At 47.1% G+C, this 24,112-nt stretch overlaps 1 protein-coding gene across 2 annotated transcripts in view; it reads left to right on the forward strand.

Moving 5' to 3' along the window:
* The window catches only part of CUBN (cubilin), a 299,203-nt gene that overhangs the window by 173,968 nt on the left and 101,123 nt on the right, over positions 1–24,112 (forward strand). For both annotated transcript variants that reach the window (XM_075315595.1, XM_075315596.1), the window contains exons 29-31: positions 9,450–9,631; positions 17,698–17,872; positions 23,864–24,054. In XM_075315595.1, the coding sequence (XP_075171710.1) occupies positions 9,450–9,631; positions 17,698–17,872; positions 23,864–24,054 (548 nt within the window). The remainder of the gene's footprint in view (positions 1–9,449; positions 9,632–17,697; positions 17,873–23,863; positions 24,055–24,112) is intronic.

The following is a 24,112-nucleotide window of genomic DNA, read 5'->3' on the forward strand; positions in this document are numbered from 1 at the left end:
GGCTGATGTTAACGCAGCTCAGATAGTCCCGCTTGCCACAGGTGGAGCGAGACCCAGGGAGGATGAGGACGATGGGGACGGCTGATGGCACCAAAGCGCGGGATGGCGGCGCCGGCAATGACAAGGACGACACAGGGAGCTGCGGTTCAAAGTTCCGTTTACTCACAGTTCTTAAAGCTCCCCGGAGGTGCCGCTTTCTGCCACCATGGATGGACTCCAGTCGGTCCCCGGTGGTTCGGAGGCAATCACCGGTGTCTGTGAAATGTGTGAGACCTTCCACTTTGTGCTGACTCGCTGCTCCCCGTGGCCTGTGGCAACGTGGGGACTCCACTGTCCATGTTAAGTGTCCCATCCCATATGCAGGTGACGCGGGTCCTCGCCGTGGGGCCTGGGTGTAAACCCGACCCCGGATCCTATATGTCACTGTGCTCCAGGAAAGTGGGTGGTGGCGATGGGACATGAAATCCCCAACCCCTACAGATTTGTTAGTCCATGAAGGTTTCCCCAACCGAGGGTTCTGCACCCCGAATGCGCTGGCATTGTGGAAACTGTCAAGCTCCCCCCCAGCTGCCATGTCTCCTGTGTCTCACCATCTCAACCGGTCACCTCTGTCTCTCGCCCTCTTCCAGTCTGGCCGGTCATAGCTATAGAAGTTCTGTGAAGCACTCTATAGTAGCCGTGGTACTATAAGTCCCATGATGTTTTGGCACTCTCTTCTCCTTCCCTGAGATAGTTCCCAGGCATGCAACCCTGGTGGTCCCCCTGAGGGGAGCTCCCCTCAGGGGACCTGTTCTCTCTTCACTGTCTCAGACAGTTCTCTCTGACTAAAAATGAAACTGTGTGTTTATTACTCACTGAGAGCAGCCCCCACCTCAGGAATTACTCAGCAGTGCTGGGGAAATTACTCATTGCTATGGTGCCCACCTGCAGTCTGGCTTCCTGTATGTGGTGGCTCATGCTAGATGTTCTATGTAAGTTGCAAAAACCAGTGATTAACCTCTTCTCACCCGGGAGAGAATTACAACTTAAACCAGATGCAATTCCCTGTGGCAACTGAGCCTCAGGGGTGCCATACTTCCGTTGTCCTTCCACCTGGCCCTGCCTCAGAAGTGGAAGAACCTGAGTGCACTGATGCCCAACCACTTGTTGTGTTGGAGGATGAGGGAGCGTACAGTTGGCTGCTGACTGTAGGGAATGGACACCAGAGCTGTTGCCCATGAATTGAATGTTAATTTTTCTACCATAAGCCATCTCTAAAGGCGTTTCAGAAATTGGCAGAACATCCACACCGGTCTCAGAACCGCACCCACGTATAACCACACCAGCCCAGGACTCCACATCCAGCATATTCTCCTCCAAGATCATCTGAAACTGCCCACCTGGACAGTGGCTACAACAATCGGTGCATAACCAAAGATATCCTGCAAAAACTGTCAGAGCCCGTCTCAGGGAAGTTCATCTGCTGCTCGTCATCCTCATTGGGGTCTCTACCTGACTGCAATTCGTCATGGTAACTGACTTGAGTGGACAATTTCTCAAATTCAATGGTGTCTGGCACATTGGAGAGGTGTTCTCTTCACGGATGAATCCCCGTTTTCAGCGTACAGGGCAAATAGCAGACTGTGTACGGCGTCATGTTGGTGATCGGATTGCTGATGTCAATGTTGTGAATAGAGTGGCCCATGGTGGGGTTATGATGTGGGCAGGCGTATGTTATGGACACTGAACATGGGTGCAGTTTATTGATGACATTTTAAATGCACAGCGATACCATGATGAGATCCTAAGGCCATTGTTGTGCCTCATCCACTCCCATCACCTCATGTTGCAGCTGATAATGCACGACCCCATGATGTAAGGATCTGTACTCAGTTCCTGGAAGCTGAAAACATCCCAATTCTTGCATGGCAGCATACTCACCGGACAAGTCACCCATTGAGCATGTTTGGGAAGCTTTGGATCTGCGTATACGACAGTGTGTTCCAGTTCCTGCCTATATTCAGAAACTTCGCTCAGCCACTGAAGAGAAGTGGGCCAACAATCCACAGCCACAATCATCAACCTGATCAACTCTATGAGAAGGAAATGTGTTGCACTACATGAGCCAAATAATGTTCAGATCAGATACTGACTGGTTTTCAAACCCCTCCGGATTTCCCCCCAATGCTGCAAAACTGAACATTTTAGGGTGGTCTTTTATTGTGGCCAGGCTAAGGCACACCTGTGCAATAATCATGCTGCCTAATCGGCATCTTGATATGTCACACCTGTGAGGTGGATGTGTAGCACCCCACGGGGCAGGTGGTTAACCTACTCGTTGCCGGACCGTTGAGGGTCGGGTCAGGCAATGTCACAGGTGGCCTTGCCCGGTTCCGTTGCCCCGAGACATACAGAAAAAGGAAGGGGAAGTGGGGTGATTGGGAAAGTTTGTTGTGATGCCACCTGTGGTATGTGGCCAGGGAGTAGCCGCCGCTGCAGAATTCCTCAGCGGGGTAGGTGTTATGGCAGTCGGGATGGTATCGCTCCCCACGAGCGGAGCAGGCTTCAGGTGGATGACGGGGGTTGGCAGTCCCTTGGAAGCGCCGGAGCGCAGGGCGACAGCCTCGCTAATCAGAGTCTGAGTCAGCGACTGTGGTTCCAGGTTCTTTTACTCATTGATTGAAAACTGCACCCAGGGGCTGGTCTCTGCCATCGTAGGCTCCGGTCAATCCCAAGCAAGTAAGGGGCCACCACTGGTGTTTGAGGAGAAAGAGAGTGAGTGTCTTTTCCTTAGGGTGTCCCCCTTCAAAGTTAGGAACCCTGGCTGAGCTCCTGCTCCAAGCCCCGAGCCCTGTGTATATCGGAGAGTTCCAGAGAGGTCTTGTCAGAACTATGGTCCCGACTTGTCTGAGTTGTTCAGTGTGTTGTGCCTACCTCTACTCCTGTGGTGCCCGCCCCCTGGCAGTTGCTCTAGCAACTGGAAAGTCCCATGTCACTAAATGGCCACCCCCTGATGCCCCAAGACAGCTCCCCAGTAGTGATGGGCAATCCGGCTTTTTTTGGTGATACGGTTCCCATGGCTCCGCTCACCAAAAAGAGCCGGATCTTTCAGATCGTTCTCGGCTCCTTATTACATATGTGTTCACCCCAGATGAACACATATTTAAGATTATAGTAACGCTGCCAAAACCCCGCCCACCCGCGGCTAAACTCTGCCCACTTACAATTGACCAATTTGATTGTTGAGTAGGCGGAGTTTAGCCGCTGGTGGGCGGGGTTTCAGCGGCGAAAAGAGCCGTTTAGAGATTTTAGTGGCTCTCATTGGGGATCCGGCTCCTGTCGATCACAGCAGAGAGCCGGATCTTTGTGTCGTATCGTTCACGACCGACACATCACTACTCCCCAGTGGGAAGCACCTAACTGTGTGTGAGATGAAATGTGGTGACACTGATGATTAACCTCCCCTTTACCTGAGATGGATACCACACCTTAACTGAGGCGCAATATACTGTGGCGATCAAAGGCTGAGGGGCGCCACAGATGTATTATCTCGACAGAGTAGAAGTGATCACTAACACAGATTTAGACAAATTTGTGAACAATGTTTGAGTAAAAAAAGCCTTTTGTGCACATAAAGTCTTAAGGAGGCTTTACACGCTAGCGATATCGGTACCGATATCGCTAGCATTTGTACCCGTCCCCATCGTTTGTGCGACACGGGCATATCGCTGCCCGTCGCGCACAAAATCGCGCTCCCCCGTCACACGGCTTACCTGCCCTGCGACGTCGCTCTGGCCGACGATCCGCTTCCTTTCTAAGGGGGCTGGTCATTTGGCTTCACAGCGACTTCACACAGCAGGAGTCCAATAGAAACGGAGGGGTGGAGATGAGCGGGACGTAACATCCCGCCCACCTCCTTCCTTCCGCATAGCCGGTGGAGGCAGGTAAGGAGATGTTCCTCGCTCCTGCGGTGTCACACACAGCGATGTGTGCTGCCGCAGGAACGACAAATAACATCGCTAATGAGAGGTAAACAATTTTTTGTTTTAGGACGACCTCTCCGCGGGAAACGATTTTGGCCGCTTTTGCGATCGTTTTAGATCGCACATAAGTGTCACACGCTGCGATATCGTTAATGACTCCAGATATGTGTCACTAACGACGTGACCCCGACAATAAAACATTAACGATATCGTAGCGTGTAAAGCCCCCTTTAGATCTTAGTGTTCAACCCATGAAAAATGGGAGCAAAAACAAAAGTGTTGTGTTTATATTTTGGTTTAGTGTCACTATAACACTCACTATATCAGTATAACTGCAGCACGTGACACACAGCATATGATGCAGCAGTAATGACACTTGATAAACCACTAGATCACCATGTGACAGTCTTGGGACTTTTTTGACATCTGAATAATATCTGTGAAACTGCTGATATCACTTCATTCTAGCATTTTTCTTGTTATTTTATTTTATTCTTCTAAAAACTATTTTTCCATAAAATTCTTTGCAAAGCTGAATAGAGAACGCGTCAATGAAAAAAATGACATACTCCAGCGTGTGTCACACATCTGTGTTTCGCGGTCTGCATAGACTATCTTAGAGTCACGTGCCTTGAATTCAACAGCCTCATATATATATATATAGATATATATATATATATATATATATATATTTCAGGCCAAGGACACCCTTAGTTGATTCATGCGTCATGTGAACAGACCCCATCCCAACCCCAGGGATGTGAATAGACCCCCAACGGTCAATGGTGTTGGTAGCACAGGTGCAAAATACTGATGAACAACCACTCCATAAAGGAGGAAATTATATAAGGGGCTAATCACATGATTTCGGGTAGTGCACCATGCGGGCTGCTCAGAACTATGTAGTACACCCCACAAGTTCAAGCGTCCTATTTTCACCAGGACTGGGCTGCATCATGTCAGAGTTAGTTGATATTTTGGCCAAAATACCAAAGTTTAAAATCCATGTTAAGGGTCCGCATTGCTTGTAAATCTGTACGCTAAATTAAAGCAATTCATCTATTTCCACTCCTAAGTCTCATCATCCTGGTGTCATACCAGGTGCAAGAGGGCACCTGGAGAGTAACGCAACAAAAAGGGAATACCAGGGACGATGTAAAGGAAGGTCCTGGCGATAGGACATGACCCTGCTCCCTTCTCCCTAACACTCACCTGAGTCTGATCCCTGCACTCCCAAACGTCCCTAGGTGGGTCCTTCCCCCCCCCATGCACTGTCATGTGCTTAGGCCATCGCAGGCCCTGAACTTACCCTGACTAGTGTGTGGGCTAGCAAGATACTAGTCTTGCTACTGCAGTAAAACAACATGAGAAAGGTAAGACAAACAGGTGAGGAAAGGCACAACAAATAACACTGCTGAGTTTCTCCAGCAGGAAATTTCACAGCAGCAACTGAAACCAACACCTCAGCTTCTCCAGAGACAGGCTCATTCAAAGCGGTCAGTATTATTATTATTATTTATTATTATAGTGCCATTTATTCCATGGCGCTTTACAAGTGAAAGAGGGTATACGTACAACAATCATTAACAGTACAAGACAGACTGGTATAGGAGGAGAGAGGACCCTGCCCACGAGGGCTCACAGTCTACAGGGAATGGGTGATGGTACAATAGGTGAGGACAGAGCTGGTTGCGCAGTGGTGTACTGGACTGAGGGCTATTGTAGGTTGTAGGCTTGTTGGAAGAGGTGGGTCTTGAGGTTCCTCTTGAAGCTTTCCACGGTAGTGGAGAGTCTGATGTGCTGAGGTAGAGCATTCCAGAGTATGGGGGATGCACGGGAGAAATCTTGTACGCGATTGTGGGAAGAGGAGATAAGAGAGGAGCAAAGAAGGAGGTCTTGTGAGGATCTGAGGTTGCGTGCAGGTAGGTACCGGGAGACTAAGTCACAGATGTAGGGAGGAGACAGGTTGTGCATGGCTTTGTATGTCATGGTTAATGTTTTGAACTGGAGTCGTTGGGCGATGGGAAGCCAGTGAAGGGATTGGCAGAGTGGCGAGGCTGGGGAGTAGCGAGGGGAGAAGTGGATTAAGCGGGCCGCAGAGTTTAGCGTATAGAGGCTTTATCACCGGCATGAAGTGAAGCCAGGAGTGGGTAAATATATTGGAAGGGAGTGATGATAAGATGCTGCAGCTGTAATTAAGGCTATGAGTAATCTCAGCCAGAAAGGAATGGGTCCTTAACCCCTTCAGCATCAAATGAAAGGAAATCCACTCCAATTCAAGATAACAGTCAAGTGGACTCCACAGAGGACCTGCGATCAATCAAGCGTTGGGACCTCCAGCTCCCAAATCTCCCAGAGGTAACGTGAATTCGACACACTCAAGACACCTGGACAACCGCATTAAAAGATGTGTGTCAGCCCAAACTGACTGTATACACTAAGTACATAACCGTGTAGGGCATACAGTCCCTTCAAAATAGTCACCTTTAGTATTCTAATCGTTGACTTCATTCTGCGGAAAACTTAAATATGGTAATTAGGGTGCTCAGCGCAAAGGCTGCATGATGTGCTCCACCCGCTGGTTTTTCATGTCTCCACTGGTGAATGACAGCACAGGCTTGCCTGAGTTTTCTCTGTCAACAGTTGGCAAAAAAATTGTGCAAACACGTTTTTTTGAAAAAAAAATGATTTTTGCCGGATCAGACACAGTCTACTACGTCTGGGTGTCCACCTCCAATAGACGTATACTCCCAAAAATTGTGCATGACAGAACACACGGTGAATCCGACTGCACCATTATAGTAAGGGGCCCTGTCGGCACATACGTCCGAATCCTCTTTTGCGTGGTTGTTCGGACAGAAACCTCGACGGGACCACTGAACGGGGAGAGTAACGCAGTGTGAAAGCGGCAACATTTTTTTACATTTTTTTCTTTTACCTACTTGTTAGGCGCCTCTACATTCGTTTTTGTTGTTTTCCATATGGTATAATACTGTAGATAATCCAGCAGTAGTATGCATTGCTGTCACCATTAAGTATATACATTTATTATGTCCTTATAGACATTGATGCATATATTCACTGTGTGACCTTATTTTGCATTTATCTGCTCAAAATATATATAAAATAGTATATAAAATAGTAACAGATGTAAATACATCCAAGTAAAAGTCTTTTAAGTACCATATTTTTCGTCTTATAAGACGCGCCGTAAATTTAGAGAAAGAAAAAAGGTAAAAAAAAATTTGGGGATGAAAATGGGGTCTGTCTTATAATCCGGTTGTATTTTACTAAGAGGCAGCAGAGGTGGAGGAGCGGGGTTACAGGAGGCAGGGGCAGTGATGGGGTTGGGCGGTGCTGTGGGTGTCCTGGCTACGCTCGCTGGGGGTGCTGCGAGGCGGGTGCTAGCCAGAAAATGTCGGCTGTGCGGGCATCAAAGAAATGGTGCTCGGAGTTGGTGCATGTGTAGATTCAGCTCTCAGCTCAATTAGGAGCCGAGATCTCAACTGTGCACACGTTACCTCTGCTGCACCGCCCTACTCCACCATGCATCGGTAAGCTACAACCTATTATAAGACATCCCCCTCCATTTTCCTCCCAAATGTTTGGAAGGAAAAGTGCGTCTTATAATCTGAAAAATACAGCACAAAAGGGCCATGTGTTTCGGCACTAAACCTACACGACAGTTCAAAAGTTTGGGGTCACCCAGACACTTTTGTCTCTTCCATGAAAAATCATACTTTTATTTATCAAATTAATAGAAAATATCGTCCAGACAGTGACGAGGTTAGAAATAATGATTTTTACTTTAAATAATTTTCTCTTCACACTTTGCTTTCGGCACAGAATGCTCCTTTGCAGCAATTCCAGCTTTGCAGAGCTTTGGCATTCTAGCTGTTAATTTGTGGAGGTAATCTGGAGATATTTCGCCCCATGCTTCCCCCTCCCACAAGTTGGATTGTCTTGATGGGCACTTTTTATACCATACGGTCAAGCTGCTCCCACAACAGCTCTATAGGGTTGAGATCTGGTGACTGGCCTGGCCACTCCATTACAGATAGAATACCAGCTGCCGGCTTCTTCCCTAATTAGTTCATGCATAATTTGGAGGTTGCTTTGGGTCATTGTCCTGTTGTAGGATGAAATTGGCTCTAATCATGCGCTGTCCACAGGGTATGGCATGGCGTTGCAAAATGCAGTGATAGCCTACCTTATTCATAATTCCTTTTACATTGTACAAATCTCCCACTTTATCAGCACCAAAACAACCCCAGATCATCACATTACCTCCACCATGCTTGACAGATGGCATCAGGCAGTCTTCCAGCATCTTTTCAGTAGTTCTGCGTCTCACAAATGTTATTCTGTGTGATCCAAACACCTCAAACTTCGATTGATCTGTCCATAACACTTTTTTTCCAATCTTCCTCTGTCCAATGTCTGTTCTTTTGCACATATTAATCTTTTCTTTTTATTAGCCAGTCTCAGATATGGCTTTTTCTTTGCCACTCTGCCCTGAAGGCCAGCATCCCGGAGTCGCCTCTTCACTGTAGACGTTGACACTGGCATTTTGTGGGTACTATTTAATGAAGCTGCCAGTTGAGGACCTGTGAGGCGTCGATTTCTCAAACTAGAGACTCTAATGTACTTGTCTTGTTGCTCAGTTGTGCAGTGCGGCCTCCCACTTCTCTTTCTACTCTGGTTAGAGCCTGCTTGTGCTCTCCCCTGAAGGGAGTAGTACACATCATTGTAGGAAATCTTCAGTTTCTTGGCAATTTCTCACATGGAATATCCTTCATTTCTAAGAAGAAGAAGAATAGACTATCGAGTTTTACATGAAAGTTCTCTTTTTGTGGCCATTTTGAGAGTTAAATGGAACCAACAAATGTAATGCTCCAGATTCTCAACTAGCTCAAAGGAAGGTCAGTTTTATAGCTTCTCTAATCAGTAAAACTGTTGTCAGCTGTGCTAACATACTTGCACAAGGGTTTTCCAGGGATTTCTAAACATCCATTAGCCTTCTAACACAGCAAACACAATGTAGCATTAGAACACTGGAGTGGTGGTTGTTGTAAATGGACCTCTATACACCTATGTAGATATTGCATTAAAAACCAGACGTTTGCAGCTAGAATAGTCATTTACCACATTACCAATGTATAGCGTGTATTTCTGTTTAATTTAATGTTAGCTTCATTGAAAAAAAAAGTGCTTTTTTTTTTTCAAAAATAAGAATATATCTAAGTGACCCTAAACTTTTGAACTGTAGTGTATGCCTTTCTAGGCCGTACCCTGTATATAGCCTGAGGAAGGTTCAGTGCTGAAACTCATAATCTTATATATTCATAAATAAAGTTTACCTTGAATGTATTTTCATCCTTTGATAATTTTTTTTTACTCTGGCTTATCCTTTCAAAGAGGAATTTTGATAAATTGTATATACTGTATATATGATCGGCTGACTGTATCCCTGTATGATTCTCACAGGATGTGGCGCAGATCTGTCCGGACCCAATGGAACCTTTACCAGTCCCAATTATCCTAACAATTATCCAAATAACCGAGAATGTATCTGGTATATAACCACATCTCCCGGCAGCAGCATTCAGATCAGCATTGTGGATTTTAATATAGAATACCATACGACGTGTAACTTTGATGTGCTGGAGGTAAGTTCTTACTGGTGAAGCTGTAGGTGAGATTCCTGTATTAATAGAATACATTCTCATATGATTGGAAAGTCATGATTTCTCTGGTAATACCTAAGTGTAGCCAAAAAAAGCAGGCGCTCTGGAAGAGTGACTACAAAGAAGGCCTCCCTGTCCTGTATGAGTGCAATGCTTCATTAACATGAGTAAAGTGGATTTAAGAGTGGTGTTAAGAGTTACTTTTTGATTCTTCTGAGATTCCCTATAGCTCTAATCTCAGCTGCTGCACCTTTATGCCCCTCACTTTCATTATTTAAACTCACTCCTGACTCTTTATATGTCAGTGATAGTTCTTCTATACTGACCTCCATAAAGAAGTTGTCTTTGTGGAAAGCTTTTGAAATCTGTTTGGTTGTTCTATTCCCATGTGTTTGTTTCTCTCTCTGTGTTGTTTTTGTATAGTAGTAAGACTAGTGTCTTGCTGCCCTGCTCACTAGCCAGGGCTAGCCCAGGAACAGCCAGAGCTTAGGCACACGATCGCGCATGGGGGAAGGACCCGCCTAGGGACAATAAGGAGTGCAAGGTTCAGACTCAGGTGAGTGTTTAGGGGTCAACCATGCCTCCTCTCCCTATCACTAGTGCCTCCTTGTGCCCATTTCCCTTACCTTTGTGCCACATGCCGTCCTGGCATGAAAGTAGGCTTGTCCAAAGCAGACAACCCCTTTAAATCTGATGTGTCCTTCATTTCCTTTAACCTTAGCATGTCATATTCCAAGGTGACTAGTACAAGACAACCAGGTGTGAAACAAACATATGGCAATACAATGTCGGGAGTTATTTTGGTTATATGTGGCTTTAGGGTTTTGCCAGCATTTCCATATAATGGGTATTGTGTGACGTGCACGGAGAGCCAAAAGTGAAAAAAATCTGTATAAAGCCCCCCCCCCCCCCCATAGACAGTAGATAGCTGTCGGCCAACTGATCCTTCATCTGACAGCTCTTCCTCCCGACTCCTCCATATTTGGGAGTGTACGGCTGAGCGCCCCTATGGTCTCTATGAGAGTGTCACTGTCAGATATGTCTAGTGGCCATTTTGTTCCCAGAAAACTAAAGGCTCGGACGCTTTAAATCCAATAGACCAGATCCTTCTCTCCACCGACACATGGTGTAGGGGACAGTTTGGTGGCGCCTTCATACACATTAGACAACTGACCATTGGCCAACCTCGTATCGGCTGGTTCAGCCGACTTTAGCTTTATGTATATGGGAATGGGGAGGGTTTTTTTGTTTTTTTACTACATTCACATTTGAAGAGCGGAACGAGGGACCCTGTGGGAGTCAAAGACTTTTACAAACAGATATAGAGAATAGTAGTGCAGTCAGCTGATGTATCAGTGTGGAGAAGGTCCTCCTAAATTGTATAGGGCCAAATCCTCCCCCTGATGTTATTATTCAGCAGCGGAGTCTGTACAGAGCTCATATAATACTGCACCGCGCTCCATAAATCGCCCTTCCATTGCTCAGAACTTTGGAATGCCGGACGAAATCCATCAGTAAATGGAGTTAACAAGGCAGAAGAAAATGCTAAAAACAGCGTAAACCATCGGCCTCACTGACTACACAGAGCTCCAGCCATAGCACGAGGTCTGCGTGCAGCGCTACACCGCCCCGGCTGTACACACCGAGATAGATGATGGTTTTTTGGGTTTATTTTCACTTGCTTTTCTTTTTTTTTTCATGCAAAGTTAAACGTTTTGTTATAAAACTGGATGTAAATTATAGAAGTAGTTATTAACATTAAAGGGGTATTCCGATTCCAAGAATTTATCACCTGTCCACAGGATTGTGGTTGTCTGAGACCTCACTAATAGCCAGAACAGGGCAGAACTAAGGCCCCTGTGTGCACGCTGCGGATTTACTGCGGATTTTGCCGTGGATTTGCCGCGGATTTGCTGCATAAAATGTATCAAACATTGCTGCAGTCATTCCCCAGCAAAACCTAAGGGTTTTAAAAAATGCTGTGTGCACACTTCGATTTTTATACCCGCGGATTTACCCACGGATTTTCCGCTGCGGAATTAATGAAGATGTGACTTCTTTTCCGCAGGTACCTGTGGTTTTTGGCAAAAGTAGCACAGGGTAGGGTACAAAGTATTAAAATTTAACCTTTAATAGTTCCTATTAAAAAAGGGAAGCAGGTATAACCTTCCTCCACATCTGTTATCTATAAAACCAAAACATACAATTCCCCTTCAGCATGTACAGGGGTAACAACAGGCCCAGGACAACACCTGTGCAGATAACAAGGGTAGGTAAACTGACCCGTGTCACAAGGGACAAGGCGCAGCATATAGGAGCCCCGCTGTTTGCCGTCCGCATGTCCTGTCCTGTCCTGCTGATATAGGGACTGACTCTTGACACTCCCCTGACGATTATTCTGGTATATGAAACGCGTTGGGAGAATAAGGACATCAGGACCTCTCTCTCCTTAAGGGGACCAGGTGTTTAGTCCATTATAAAAGGACCACTGGGACGCCCGGGAGGACTAGAGGATCTTCTTGATAGAGGCTGGGTCGGCGTCCGATGTGGTGAGATCGTTCCATCCCCCTCTATTTTTTCCAGGGTTCCTGGACCTCTGTCTGATACCGTATGGTCCGGGCCCAAAAAGGGTTGGACTATCCCAGTGTCCCTTGTGACACGGGTCAGTTTACCTACCCTTGTTATCTGCACAGGTGTTGTCCTGGGCCTGTTGTTACCCCTGTACATGCTGAAGGGGAATTGTATGTTTTGGTTTTATAGATAACAGATGTGGAGGAAGGTTATACCTGCTTCCCTTTTTTAATAGGAACTATTAAAGGTTAAATTTTAATACTTTGTACCCTACCCTGTGCTGCTTTTGCCGTAATTTACTAGTGAGGTACATTACCAGTAGCTGAGATATATACCTGTGGTTTTTGCCATAGATAATGGTAAAAATCCACAGGGACTAATCTGCGGTAAATCTGCGGCAAACCGCGGCAAAACCACATGCTTATTTTGCTGCGGTTTTGGTGCATTTTTTTTTACTGCGGGTGCGGGATTCTTTAAGAGGGTCCGGATTTTTCTTAAGAAAAAAGGCACTTTCTAGTGCGTACATGCCTAACAGATCCATCTGGAGTCGGAGATTTTGCATTATTTTATGTAGGAACCTCTCCCCATGCACAGCTACATAAGTGTGAATCTTTATAACCTCCTGGGCTTCTGTCTTTGGACATTCTGGCAAATGAAATCCTGAGAGATTAAGATATTAAACAGTGAAGTGGGCAGAGCATCCTGTCACATGGACATGTCTGACTCACAGCCTTCAACGGCATGTTCAGCGCAGTCCAAAATATAGTTTATATAGTTTGCTCCTCTAGTGGCAGCTATATACAGTGCCTTGCGAAAGTATTCGGCTCCTTTGAATTTTTCAACCTTTTCCCACATTTCAAGTTTCAAACATAAAGATAAAAATGTTAATGTTCTGGTGAAGAATCAACAACAAGTGGGACACAATTGTGAAGCTCAACGAAATTTATTGCTTGTTTTAAACTTTTTAAAAAAAAATAACTGAATATTGCGGCGTGCAATATTATTCATCCCCTTTACTTTCAGTGCAGAAAACTCACTCCAGAAGTTGATTGAGGATCTCTGAATGATCCAATGTTGTCCTAAATGACTGATGATGATAAATATAATCCCCCTGTGTGTAATCAAGTCTCCGTATAAATGCCCCTGCTCTGTGATAGTCTCAGTGTTCTGTTTAACACTAGAAGTCCCAGAGAGGGGTCATTTAACATTTCTACCATTGGAACCCTATGGAGCTCGAAATTCCTGGGACTTCTAGTGTTAAAGCACAGAGAGCATCATGAAGACCAAGGAACACAACAGGCAGGTCCGTGATACTGTTGTGGAGAAGTTTAAAGCCGGATTTGGTTACAAAATTATTTCCAAAACTTTAAATATCCCAAGAAGCACTGTGCAAGCGATCATATTGAAATGGAAGGAGTATCATACCACTGCAAATCTACCAAGACCCGGCCGTCCATTCAAACTTTCATCTCAAACGAGAGGATTGATCAGAGATGCAGCCAAGAGGCCCATGATCCCTCTGGATGAACTGTAGAGATCTACAGCTGAGGTGGGAGAGTCTGTCCATAGGACAAAAATCAGTCGTACACTGCACAAATCTGGCCTTTATGGAAGAGTGGCAAGAAGAAAGCCATTTCTCAAAGATATCCATAAAAAATGTTGTTTAAAGTTTGCCACAAGCCACCTGGGAGACACCAAACATGTGGAAGAAGGTGCTCTGGTCAGATGAAACCAAAATCGAACTATTTGGGCACAATGCCAAACAAAATGTTTGGCGTAAAAGCAACACAGCTCATCACCCTGAACACACCATCCCCACTGTCAAGCATGGTGGTGGCAGCATCATGGTTTGGGCCTTATTTTTTCAGCAGGAACAGGGAAGATGGTTAAAATTGATGGGAAGATGGATGGAGCCAAATACAGGACCATTCTTGAAGAAAACCTGTTGGAGTCTTCAAAAGACCTGAGACTGGGACGGAGATTTGTCTTCCAACAAGACAATGATCCAAAACATAAAGCAAAATCTACAATGGAATGGTTCACAAATAAACGTATCCAGGTGTTAGAATGGCCAAGTCACAGTCCAGACCTGAACCCAATCGAGAATCTGTGGAAAGAGCTGAAAACTGCTGTTCACAAACACTCTCCATCCAACCTCACTCAGCTCCAGCTGTTTACAAAGGTAGAATGGGCAAGAATTTCAGTCTCTCGATGTGCAAAACTGATAGAGACATACCCCAAGTGACTGCAGCTGTAATCACAGCAAAAGGGGGCGCTACAAAGTATTAACTTAAAGGGGACAAATAATATTGCACGCCCCAATTTTAAGTTATCTATCTTTTACAAAAATTTCAAATAAGCAATAAATTTTGATCAACTTCACAATTATGTCCCACTTGTTGTTGATTCTTCACCAGAACATTAACATTTTTATCTTTATGTTTGAAACTTGAAATGTGGGAAAAGACTGAAAAAATTCCAGGGGCCAAATACTTTTGCAAGGCACTATATATATATATATATATATATATATATATATATATATATATATATATATATATATATATATATATATATATATGTATATATATATATATATATATATATATATATATATACACATTGAATAGAAAAAAAAAGCAAAAAATAAGAATACTTACTCATTACGCTGTTCAAAAATTTCCCATGTTTTTGGACTAATTCTGGATAGGTGGATATGCCATAAATAAATGTCCCAGTTTGTAACAACTTCTTAAAAGGATCCTGTCAGAAGGCTTTTGCTATATAATCTAAGGGCAGCATGATGTAGGGGCCAAGGATGTGTCACTTATTTGGGTGTGGTGTTGTTGTCCTACAATGATTGAGTTATCATCATGAGATTATCACTGCCAGGTCCTGCCTCCTGGTCCAACCACACCCCCTTCCCTGATAAGCAGCTCACTGTCCATAGACATTGTAGACAGAGAGTTGTGGGGTGGGCGGGGTGAGCTTTGCTACATCTAAAAACTCTGTATCAGAACCGTTGTACCCAGTAAACTAAGTGATACACCATTGGAATCAAGGTCTCTTTTCCTACATTATGCTGCTGTCAGATGAGGAAGCAAAAACCTGCTGACAGATTTTATTTAAAGGCGTATTCTTGTCTATCATCACTAGGATATGCCATCAGTTTATAATTGATGAGGGATCAGACCTAAGACAAAACCAACACTTATCATGACAATAGGAGGGCTACTGCTCTGGCTTAACATTGCAGATGTTGTAGATTTCAGCTCTCGGCAGAATCATCCACACTGAGTCATTGCATGAGAATTAAAGGGGTTGTCCACTACTTCTGTTTCCCCAAGTTAAGATAAAATACCCTGTACTCACCTCCCATTCTGGCGCCATTCCAGTACTGTCGGTAATTGCGGACATTGTGACGTCATGTGAGCCCCGCGTCCAATCACTTCAGACTTCCCTCTCCCCGCCTTCAGACCAAATGAGCAATCAACAGGAAGTGAGTGGCAGCCGCAGCGTCACTTCCTGTTGATTAACTCATTTGGTCCGATGGCTGGGAGAGAGAAGCCGGCAGTGATTGGACACGAGGCTCATGTGATGTCACAACATCATGTTAACCCCAAGCCGTGATTACCGACAGGGCTGGAACAGAATGGGAGGTGAGTATTGGGTCTTTTATTTTAACTGGGGGAAACAAGTTGAATCAGAAGAGGAGGTCTTAGTAGTGGACAACCCCTTTAACTATTTTGCTTGAGGTATACTACCCTGATATACATGAGACAGAGAGGCCAAATTGTAGTCTAACACTAACAGTTCGCACAGTGCCATCTGCTGTCCCACCAGCATAACTGCAGCTATTGGTTGTACACTGTGCACCTATAAAAGTCAATATGGCTGTCTGCAATTTTCGGTAAAACATGCGTGGCACCCCTGTCATTCTCAGGATCAATAGGGATTAATAAAGAGACATCATGTCTTAGTGATGATCGATGGATATCCCAGCTGTGGGACCCCCAGAACTCATACATTTATTAGCTATCCTGTGGATAGGTGACAAATTATTATTTATTAACCCCTTTCAGCAATATGACTCCAGGGATTCTATTTCCAAAAATGTCAGATTCTCACAAATCTGGATTTTTTTTTATCTAATCTGCTTTGTTACGGATCTGTTTGCTCATCTCTTTAGTGATACATGTAGTTAGTGGGAAAACCCTTATAAAAGCAAAGTGGAAAAAAAGCTTTGATATTTTCTCCTTTGGACCAAAGGACAAAAAAAAAAAAATCAGTATTTGTGCTCTGTTGTATACACTGGGCCTCATACATGTGTTTAAATATGAGTGTATATATCCTATAGAAACTCATTAGCATAGCCGTGGATTTTTTCCCATGACTATTATTTCCTGTCTCTGGCCTCCAGAGATACACACATGATATATACTTTCCCACCATTACTATATTATGAGCGAAGATCTTTTTAGTATGTAATAAAATTGCAGCTAATCCTGATGCAGGCATGAATCCAGAACAATGACTACAGTACCTGAAGCCACCACTAGAGGGCACATAGGAGCTTAATAATAAGTCAGCGCTCAAGCTCCACCTAGTGGTGACTACAGGCAGTCAGAATTTTAGCACTTAAAAGGTTATTTAACTTAGTAATATCATATCTGTAGGATGTGCCAACAGTTTTTGACCAGTGAGGGGCTATCCTCTGGGACCCCATCATTCTGGGCATGAAGAGGACACAGGACTGGTGCAATTCTGTGTCCCTTTTATTTATTTTCTAATGGACAAAGTCCCCTTCTCCATCTGGCTATGCAGAGAACTGGGGCCCTAATGTGTGTATGACTGAGAAATCAGGGACTGAGCTGCGTGACAACCTTTTTCTGTACAGTGCTTCAGAATATGTTGACGTTAAATAGAAATTAATAATGTGTGCTAGAGTGAAGAAGATATACAGTGTGTCCACCCATATCCTGTCCACCGCCATTAACTTGAGAATGGCGGCAGCTATAGGCATAGAAGTGGTGTCTAGGTATAGTAAAGTAGCCATGTGCTACGCAATGAAACCACCTATAGCGCCACCTGGTGGAAAACAACGGAGTTAGCATTTTTATCTCGAAAACGGAACGAGAGAGAGAAAAAAAGTGAATTACAAAGTTGTAGGGCATCATCAGAACAATACGAATAGAGTTGAGTGCCACGCCCACTTGGCTACAAAGTCTGGATTTATATTCAGGAAAGAAGGGGCCATATGTCAGGAACAGAAAGGCGCAGGAATAAAATAAAAACATCGCCGGATTCAGGAGAACAGCATTTACACCAGGTCAAAAAAATACTATTTATGGCAAGTGACATGTCTTTTTTAAGTGCCGGAAGTCAACATATTACTATGTTTATATCTTTTCCTTGCTAGTGGTGCAATCATATTTTCATAGTTCACAGATTTGTATGTGTAATTTTGTGTATTGCAGATTTATGGGGGTCCTGAGCTGTCCTCCCCGAGGCTGGCTCAGCTGTGTACATCTAGAGCGCCGGGGAACCCTCTGCAGGTCTCCAGCACTGGGAATGCCGTTACCGTTCGCTTCAAGACTGATATCCACATGAGCGGAAAAGGCTTTAATGCTTCTTGGCGGGAGGTGCCCGGAGGTACATGGAGCTGATTTTTTTATACCTTTATAAATTATATGTTTAAAACATAATGTTCTCTCTTATAATATCACTCTGTACACAAGCATCTTTCCGGACTCCATGTATCTGCTCAAATCCCCCATAATATACTTGTCACCTTGCCTTTCCTGCACTGATACACAGACGCACAGGATAGTTTTTCAAAGCAAACTACTGGTATATATTAGGGATTACTAAAGTTAAAAAGCACTAAACTGCTTTGGTGCCCTTTACTCAAATTGAGCGGGTCCAATGTTCTGACGGGCTCGATTCAAGTAAGAGTCTAATATAAGTCTATGGGGAAAGCTAGCATTTTTCCAGTAGACCCTAACAGGAGGTCTGGGGGTGGGGGGCGGAAAATCACTGAAGTGGATGAAAACAGCGCTCAAATGGAATGGTAACACCTCGGGGAAGATACCTAGATACATCTCTGACCACCAGGTCGATGCTGGGAAATGAAAACTTAAATAGTCCCCCCATTTTTGATAAGCAACCAAGTTAAAACTGACAGCAGGGGTCTGGTATTATCAAGATGGGAAGACCTATGGTTATTTGGCCCTCCCCAGCCTAAAAATAGCAGCCCACAGCCACCCCAGAAGGGGCGCATTCATTAGTTGCTCCAGTTCTGGCTCTTTGCGATGGCAATAGAGGTAATATTTTGGGGGGTTGATGTCAGCTGTGAATTGACAGCTGGCATCAAGCCCATAGGTTAGAAATGGATAATTTTCTATCAGACACTCCCATTACTAACCCAGTAAGTGTGAAGAGAAAAAAAAATCACACAAACAGGAAAAAAATAGTTTATTTGAATAAAGACTTCCTCACAGTATCCCTCGTTCACCAATTTATTTAAAGAGAAAGCCATGAAGATCCGACATAGTCTATGGTGTACTAGTTCCACAATGTCCCCCGAATCCGTACTACAACCTATTCAGAGAATGAGACTCCAGAGGTCACTCCAGGTCAGTGCCAGACCTCAATGAAATCACCGCACATGAGAAATTCTTGGTCTGGCTCTGACCAGAAGTCAACTCTATAGGTTGGAGTACAGATTTGGGAGATGTCGTGGGATTAGTATGTGACGCCCTGGGCAAGCCAGGGGTCACAGGTCACAACACCACACGCACCCCACATTCCCTGCAGGTACACCGAAGTCAAACAAAAATCCTTGTTGCCTTCCTCCAGGAGCTGGTGTCCACACCAGGGGGTGGGCCAGGCGGTTGGCTCCACCCACCGAGGAGTTCACAGCTCTGGAGGCGGGAAAACCAGGCAGTTAAGCTAGGGAAGTGAAGGAGTAAACAAGCAGATGAGTGTTAGAGTTGAAAGTGAAAGGAAGTGAAGTGAAGTGGTAAAGGAGGAAAGTAGGAGTAGTGACAGCAAGAAGCCTGAAGTTAGTCCGGGTGTGTGCCCCGGACTGAGACAGCAAGGTTGGCAGACGGCGGTGACCGTCTGCAGGCGAGACTGATTGGAGGTTGCCGAAAGGACCGTGGATGGGTGGTGACCCGGCAGTACCGGAGCGGTATACGAAGATTAGTCAGCACCAGGGCAGGGGCCTTTCGGATCCCGGCAAGGCTAGGAGTCGCCATAATTTGCCAAATCCGTCAGTGAAGGGGACGACTGTCTCTCAACAACTAAGTCCCGATTGAAGGCAACAGTCCGACCGTAGAGGGGAGACACCGCCACCGCCAAGGCACCAGTTTCCCAGGGCCAGCACCTGCGGGCAAGAGTGGAGCTCCTCCGGCTCATATCCAAGCTGGGGAGCGGGTTACCGGTGGGAACCCATCGCAACCAAACAACAACACATAGGTGCAGGAAAGAGACCGTCACCGTCGCCTGCAGGGGATATCAACAGTGCAACCGTCTGAGGAACCCGTCCAACCAGCCGTTTGTTTACCGAGAACTGTGTCGTGTTGACTGGCTGAGTGAGTACCTCCGTGCCGTGCGGCACAGCGCTGCCCCTGCGCCCCTGCACCTCCACAGGCCCATAGCCCGCCTGTCCACCATCCCAACCCCATCACTGGGCCCCGGGATTACCAACCCCTACCCACGGAGGGGCAACACAATAACTGGCTGCTCCACACCATCACTCCCGGGATCCCCAGCCAGAGCAGCGGTGGTGTACACTCAATCACCACAACCGTGGGTGGCGTCACGGACAATAATCCCCACACCCAAACCCCTTTCACTCACGGGCGAGGAGCGGCGCTAGAGTCCCCGGGATCCGGCCCATCGCTCGAGCCACCGAGCAGCAGCAGGCCGCGGCAGCAGCGGCAGCCGGACCCGAGCAGTGGGAGAGCGCGGCGTCCCCTCCTCCACCCGTGACAACTTGGCGTCACGAACAGGATCTTACCGCTCTGCCGTCTGGTAGAGGTGCGCCTTGTTACCGCCAAAGGTGTCCGAAGCCGCCATCTTTGGCGCGAAGAGTTCCCGCTCGAGTGTCTTCTCGAGTAGCAGAGGCGCGAAGGCCAAAACCCCGCCCCGATAGAGGAGGGGCCGGAAAGAAGCTAAGGGGGATGAAATGGCGGCTGGACGCATGTGAGTGCGGCTATAGAAGCGGGGACGCCAGGACCCTGCGGCCATTTGCTGGTTCCTGGAAGAGGCCGCTGCTAAAGATGCTGAGTCCGGCCAACAACACCGTGGTCCCCGCGCCCGGCACGGCGGCGTGGGTGGAAGTCCGGACCGTCCAGCTAAGCAGCCGTCTGCAGGTCCGCATGCAGCTCCTCCTGGAGGAGTGGGAGGCCGACATGGCGGAAGTGGTGGCGGCCACACGGAGACGCGAAGTGGAGGGAGTCTTGGAAGGGAGGGTAAGTGACCCACGCCCCTGTACCCCTAGTGGGTCGGTCATCGCGGCTGAGGGACCCGGTCCATACCCGCTCGCCCTGCTACCTCCCCCGCTACCCGTGTTTGCTGCTGCTGCCCGGCCACTAGGCCCGCTACCACCACCACCGGTAGCGATACCCTGCCAATCCGCTCCGGCGGACCGACCTGCAGCAGAAGCTCGTGACCGCCCTGATCCGCTTCCATGGAAGAAGCCGAAAGTTGAAGCCGTCAGCAAAGATGCAAAAGATGCACCGGAGGCACGGCGGGGATGCAGCTGCTAGGAGGCAGAGCAGGCCATGTCACAGCGGGGTCCCTCATTACTGAAGGTGCCGGTCGTAGTCGACACGGAGGGACTCTGGCTGGGCCCGTCCCCCGCACACGCTAAACCGGAGCAAACGGAAAGTGCTCCCGGCTGGGAGCGGCGGCAACAGCAGCTGCGCAGGGAGATCGATGCCAGAGAGGGGTGTAGAGCGGATGTGCATGCCCGCATGAATATGGAGGAAGATCACCCGCAGCGAGCTACCATCGGGGTCCACACCGGTGCACCATGTGAAGGTGGCACTAGAGCCCCGCGATTGAGGATGGACTGTTAAGCCGGCGGTCCTCCGCCTAAAAGTAGTCCCCGTTGGGACCACTAGTGTGTGTCTGTGTTTGTTTGAAAAGTTTTAAAGATGATGATAAGATGATAACCGAACAGTCACCTGATTCACCGTGATTTGGAAAACCGGCCGTTGCCGGCACCATTGTCCCCGTGGGGACCGTTTAAAAAGTTGCATGGAGAACTTTCCATGGACAAGCCCGTGAACTTGCAGGGCAACCACAAACGTTAAGTGGCATGTAAATAAGTTGTTTTACCTTTACCGTTTCCGCAGTTGCCGCCTCCGGAGAGGCAGGTTGAAAGGAGGGCCTGCAGTAGAGCCGGCTGGGGCCCAGCCACCACAGGAACTGGTGGCTACCCTCTGGAGGGGAAGGACAGATCCCGCCCGGGTAACTTGTGCTGGACTGGGTCAAGGGGTGCTGCCTGGGCTTTAGGGGCAGCATCAGGGCCAGGTTACTTGGGTGGGAGAGAGCGGAGACCGTAACCGTAAACCGTTTGCAACGTTTAAGAATTGAACCTCCCGATGTGGGATGATGCCATAAGTTGTAAATATGTTACCGTTTTTCATATTTTTACAGAAAACAAAAGGAAAATAAAACCGGTGTTGGACGGGCAGCCCGAGGACAGTCTGCATTTTGCTAAGGGGGAATGTGATGCCCTGGGCAAGCCAGGGGTCACAGGTCACAACACCACACGCACCCCACATTCCCTGCAGGTACACCGAAGTCAAACAAAAATCCTTGTTGCCTTCCTCCAGGAGCTGGTGTCCACACCAGGGGGTGGGCCAGGCGGTTGGCTCCACCCACCGAGGAGTTCACAGCTCTGGAGGCGGGAAAACCAGGCAGTTAAGCTAGGGAAGTGAAGGAGTAAACAAGCAGATGAGTGTTAGAGTTGAAAGTGAAAGGAAGTGAAGTGAAGTGGTAAAGGAGGAAAGTAGGAGTAGTGACAGCAAGAAGCCTGAAGTTAGTCCGGGTGTGTGCCCCGGACTGAGACAGCAAGGTTGGCAGACGGCGGTGACCGTCTGCAGGCGAGACTGATTGGAGGTTGCCGAAAGGACCGTGGACGGGTGGTGACCCGGCGGTACCGGAGCGGTATACGAAGATTAGTCAGCACCAGGGCAGGGGCCTTTCGGATCCCGGCAAGGCTAGGAGTCGCCATAATTTGCCAAATCCGTCAGTGAAGGGGACAACTGTCTCCCAACAACTAAGTCCCGATTGAAGGCAACAGTCCGACCGTAGAGGGGAGACACCGCCACCGCCAAGGCACCAGTTTCCCAGGGCCAGCGCCTGCGGGCAAGAGTGGAGCTCCTCCGGCTCATATCCAAGCTGGGGAGCGGGTTACCGGTGGGAACCCATCGCAACCAAACAACAACACAAAGGTGCAGGAAAGAGACCGTCACCGTCGCCTGCAGGGGATATCAACAGTGCAACCGTCTGAGGAACCCGTCCAACCAGCCGTTTGTTTACCAAGAACTGTGTCGTGTTGACTGGCTGAGTGAGTACCTCCGTGCCGTGCGGCACAGCGCTGCCCCTGCGCCCCTGCACCTCCACAGGCCCATAGCCCGCCTGTCCACCATCCCAACCCCATCACTGGGCCCCGAGATCACCAACCCCTACCCACGGAGGGGCAACACAACAACTGGCTGCTCCACACCATCACTCCCGGGATCCCCAGCCAGAGCAGCGGTGGTGTACACTCAATCACCACAACCGTGGGTGGCGTCACGGACAATAAACAATCCCCACACCCAAACCGCTTTCACTCACGGGCGAGGAGCGCCGCTAGAGATCCGGCCCATCGCTCGAGCCACCGAGCAGCAGCAGGCCGCGGCAGCAGCGGCATCCGGACCCGAGCAGTGGGAGAGCGCGGCGTCCCCTCCTCCGCCCGCGACAACTACACCATGGATTATCACTTTACACTTACTGGGTTGGTAATACTAGTTAGTTAGTAGTACTGGTTATCAAAAATAGAGGGGACTTTATTTTAATTATTTAGTTATGTTAATTATTAGTTAAGTTATTAACATTATTATTAAATAAGTTATTAGGTTAAATGAAGCTAAAAACACCCTTTAGTGACCCATGAAAGGCACTATAGGGTGCAAATATACAACCCTGCCTATATGCCTACATCTACTCTACCTAAACTGCCTCCAGTTTAGGTAGATTTCAGTGGGCTGAGATTCATCATTCTCATATAAGACCCAATGATGCGATGTGGACAGCCAATCACAGTAATGCCAGTAGCCATCATGGCTACGGCATTACCTTGATTGACAGGCAATCCCTGCTTGCTTAGTGGCTGAAAAACAGCCGCGAAACATGTAGGCCGGGGACTCGAGCACCTCTGACACTCGGCCGAGTAAGAAACATACCCGAGCACCCTGATGCTCGAACGAGTATTAAGCATTGCCGAGCAGGCTCGCTCATCATTACTGTGCATACTTTTGCAACAACCATTTTATGAATTCAGTGCCAAATTTGGGATTTTTTTTAAATAGTATTGTCACTAGAGATGCTTGTGTTCAGGACACAAGTAATTTTATTTTTCAGGTTGTGGAGGAGTTTTTCAAGCACCCAATGGTGAAATCCATTCTCCAAACTACCCAAGACCCTACGATGACAACACAGAGTGCTCATGGCTGATTAGAGTTGACCCCGGACACCGAGTCTTCCTCAACTTTACAGACTTTGACATTGAGCCTCACTTCTTGTTTTCATATTGTAGCTATGACAGTGTCACAGTAAGTGAAGTCTATTATTATTTATAATGATAATTGTTTCATTAATATTTGGGACCAA

The sequence above is a fragment of the Anomaloglossus baeobatrachus genome, chromosome 6 (genome assembly GCF_048569485.1).
Source record: "Anomaloglossus baeobatrachus isolate aAnoBae1 chromosome 6, aAnoBae1.hap1, whole genome shotgun sequence".
Lineage (NCBI taxonomy): Eukaryota > Metazoa > Chordata > Amphibia > Anura > Aromobatidae > Anomaloglossus > Anomaloglossus baeobatrachus.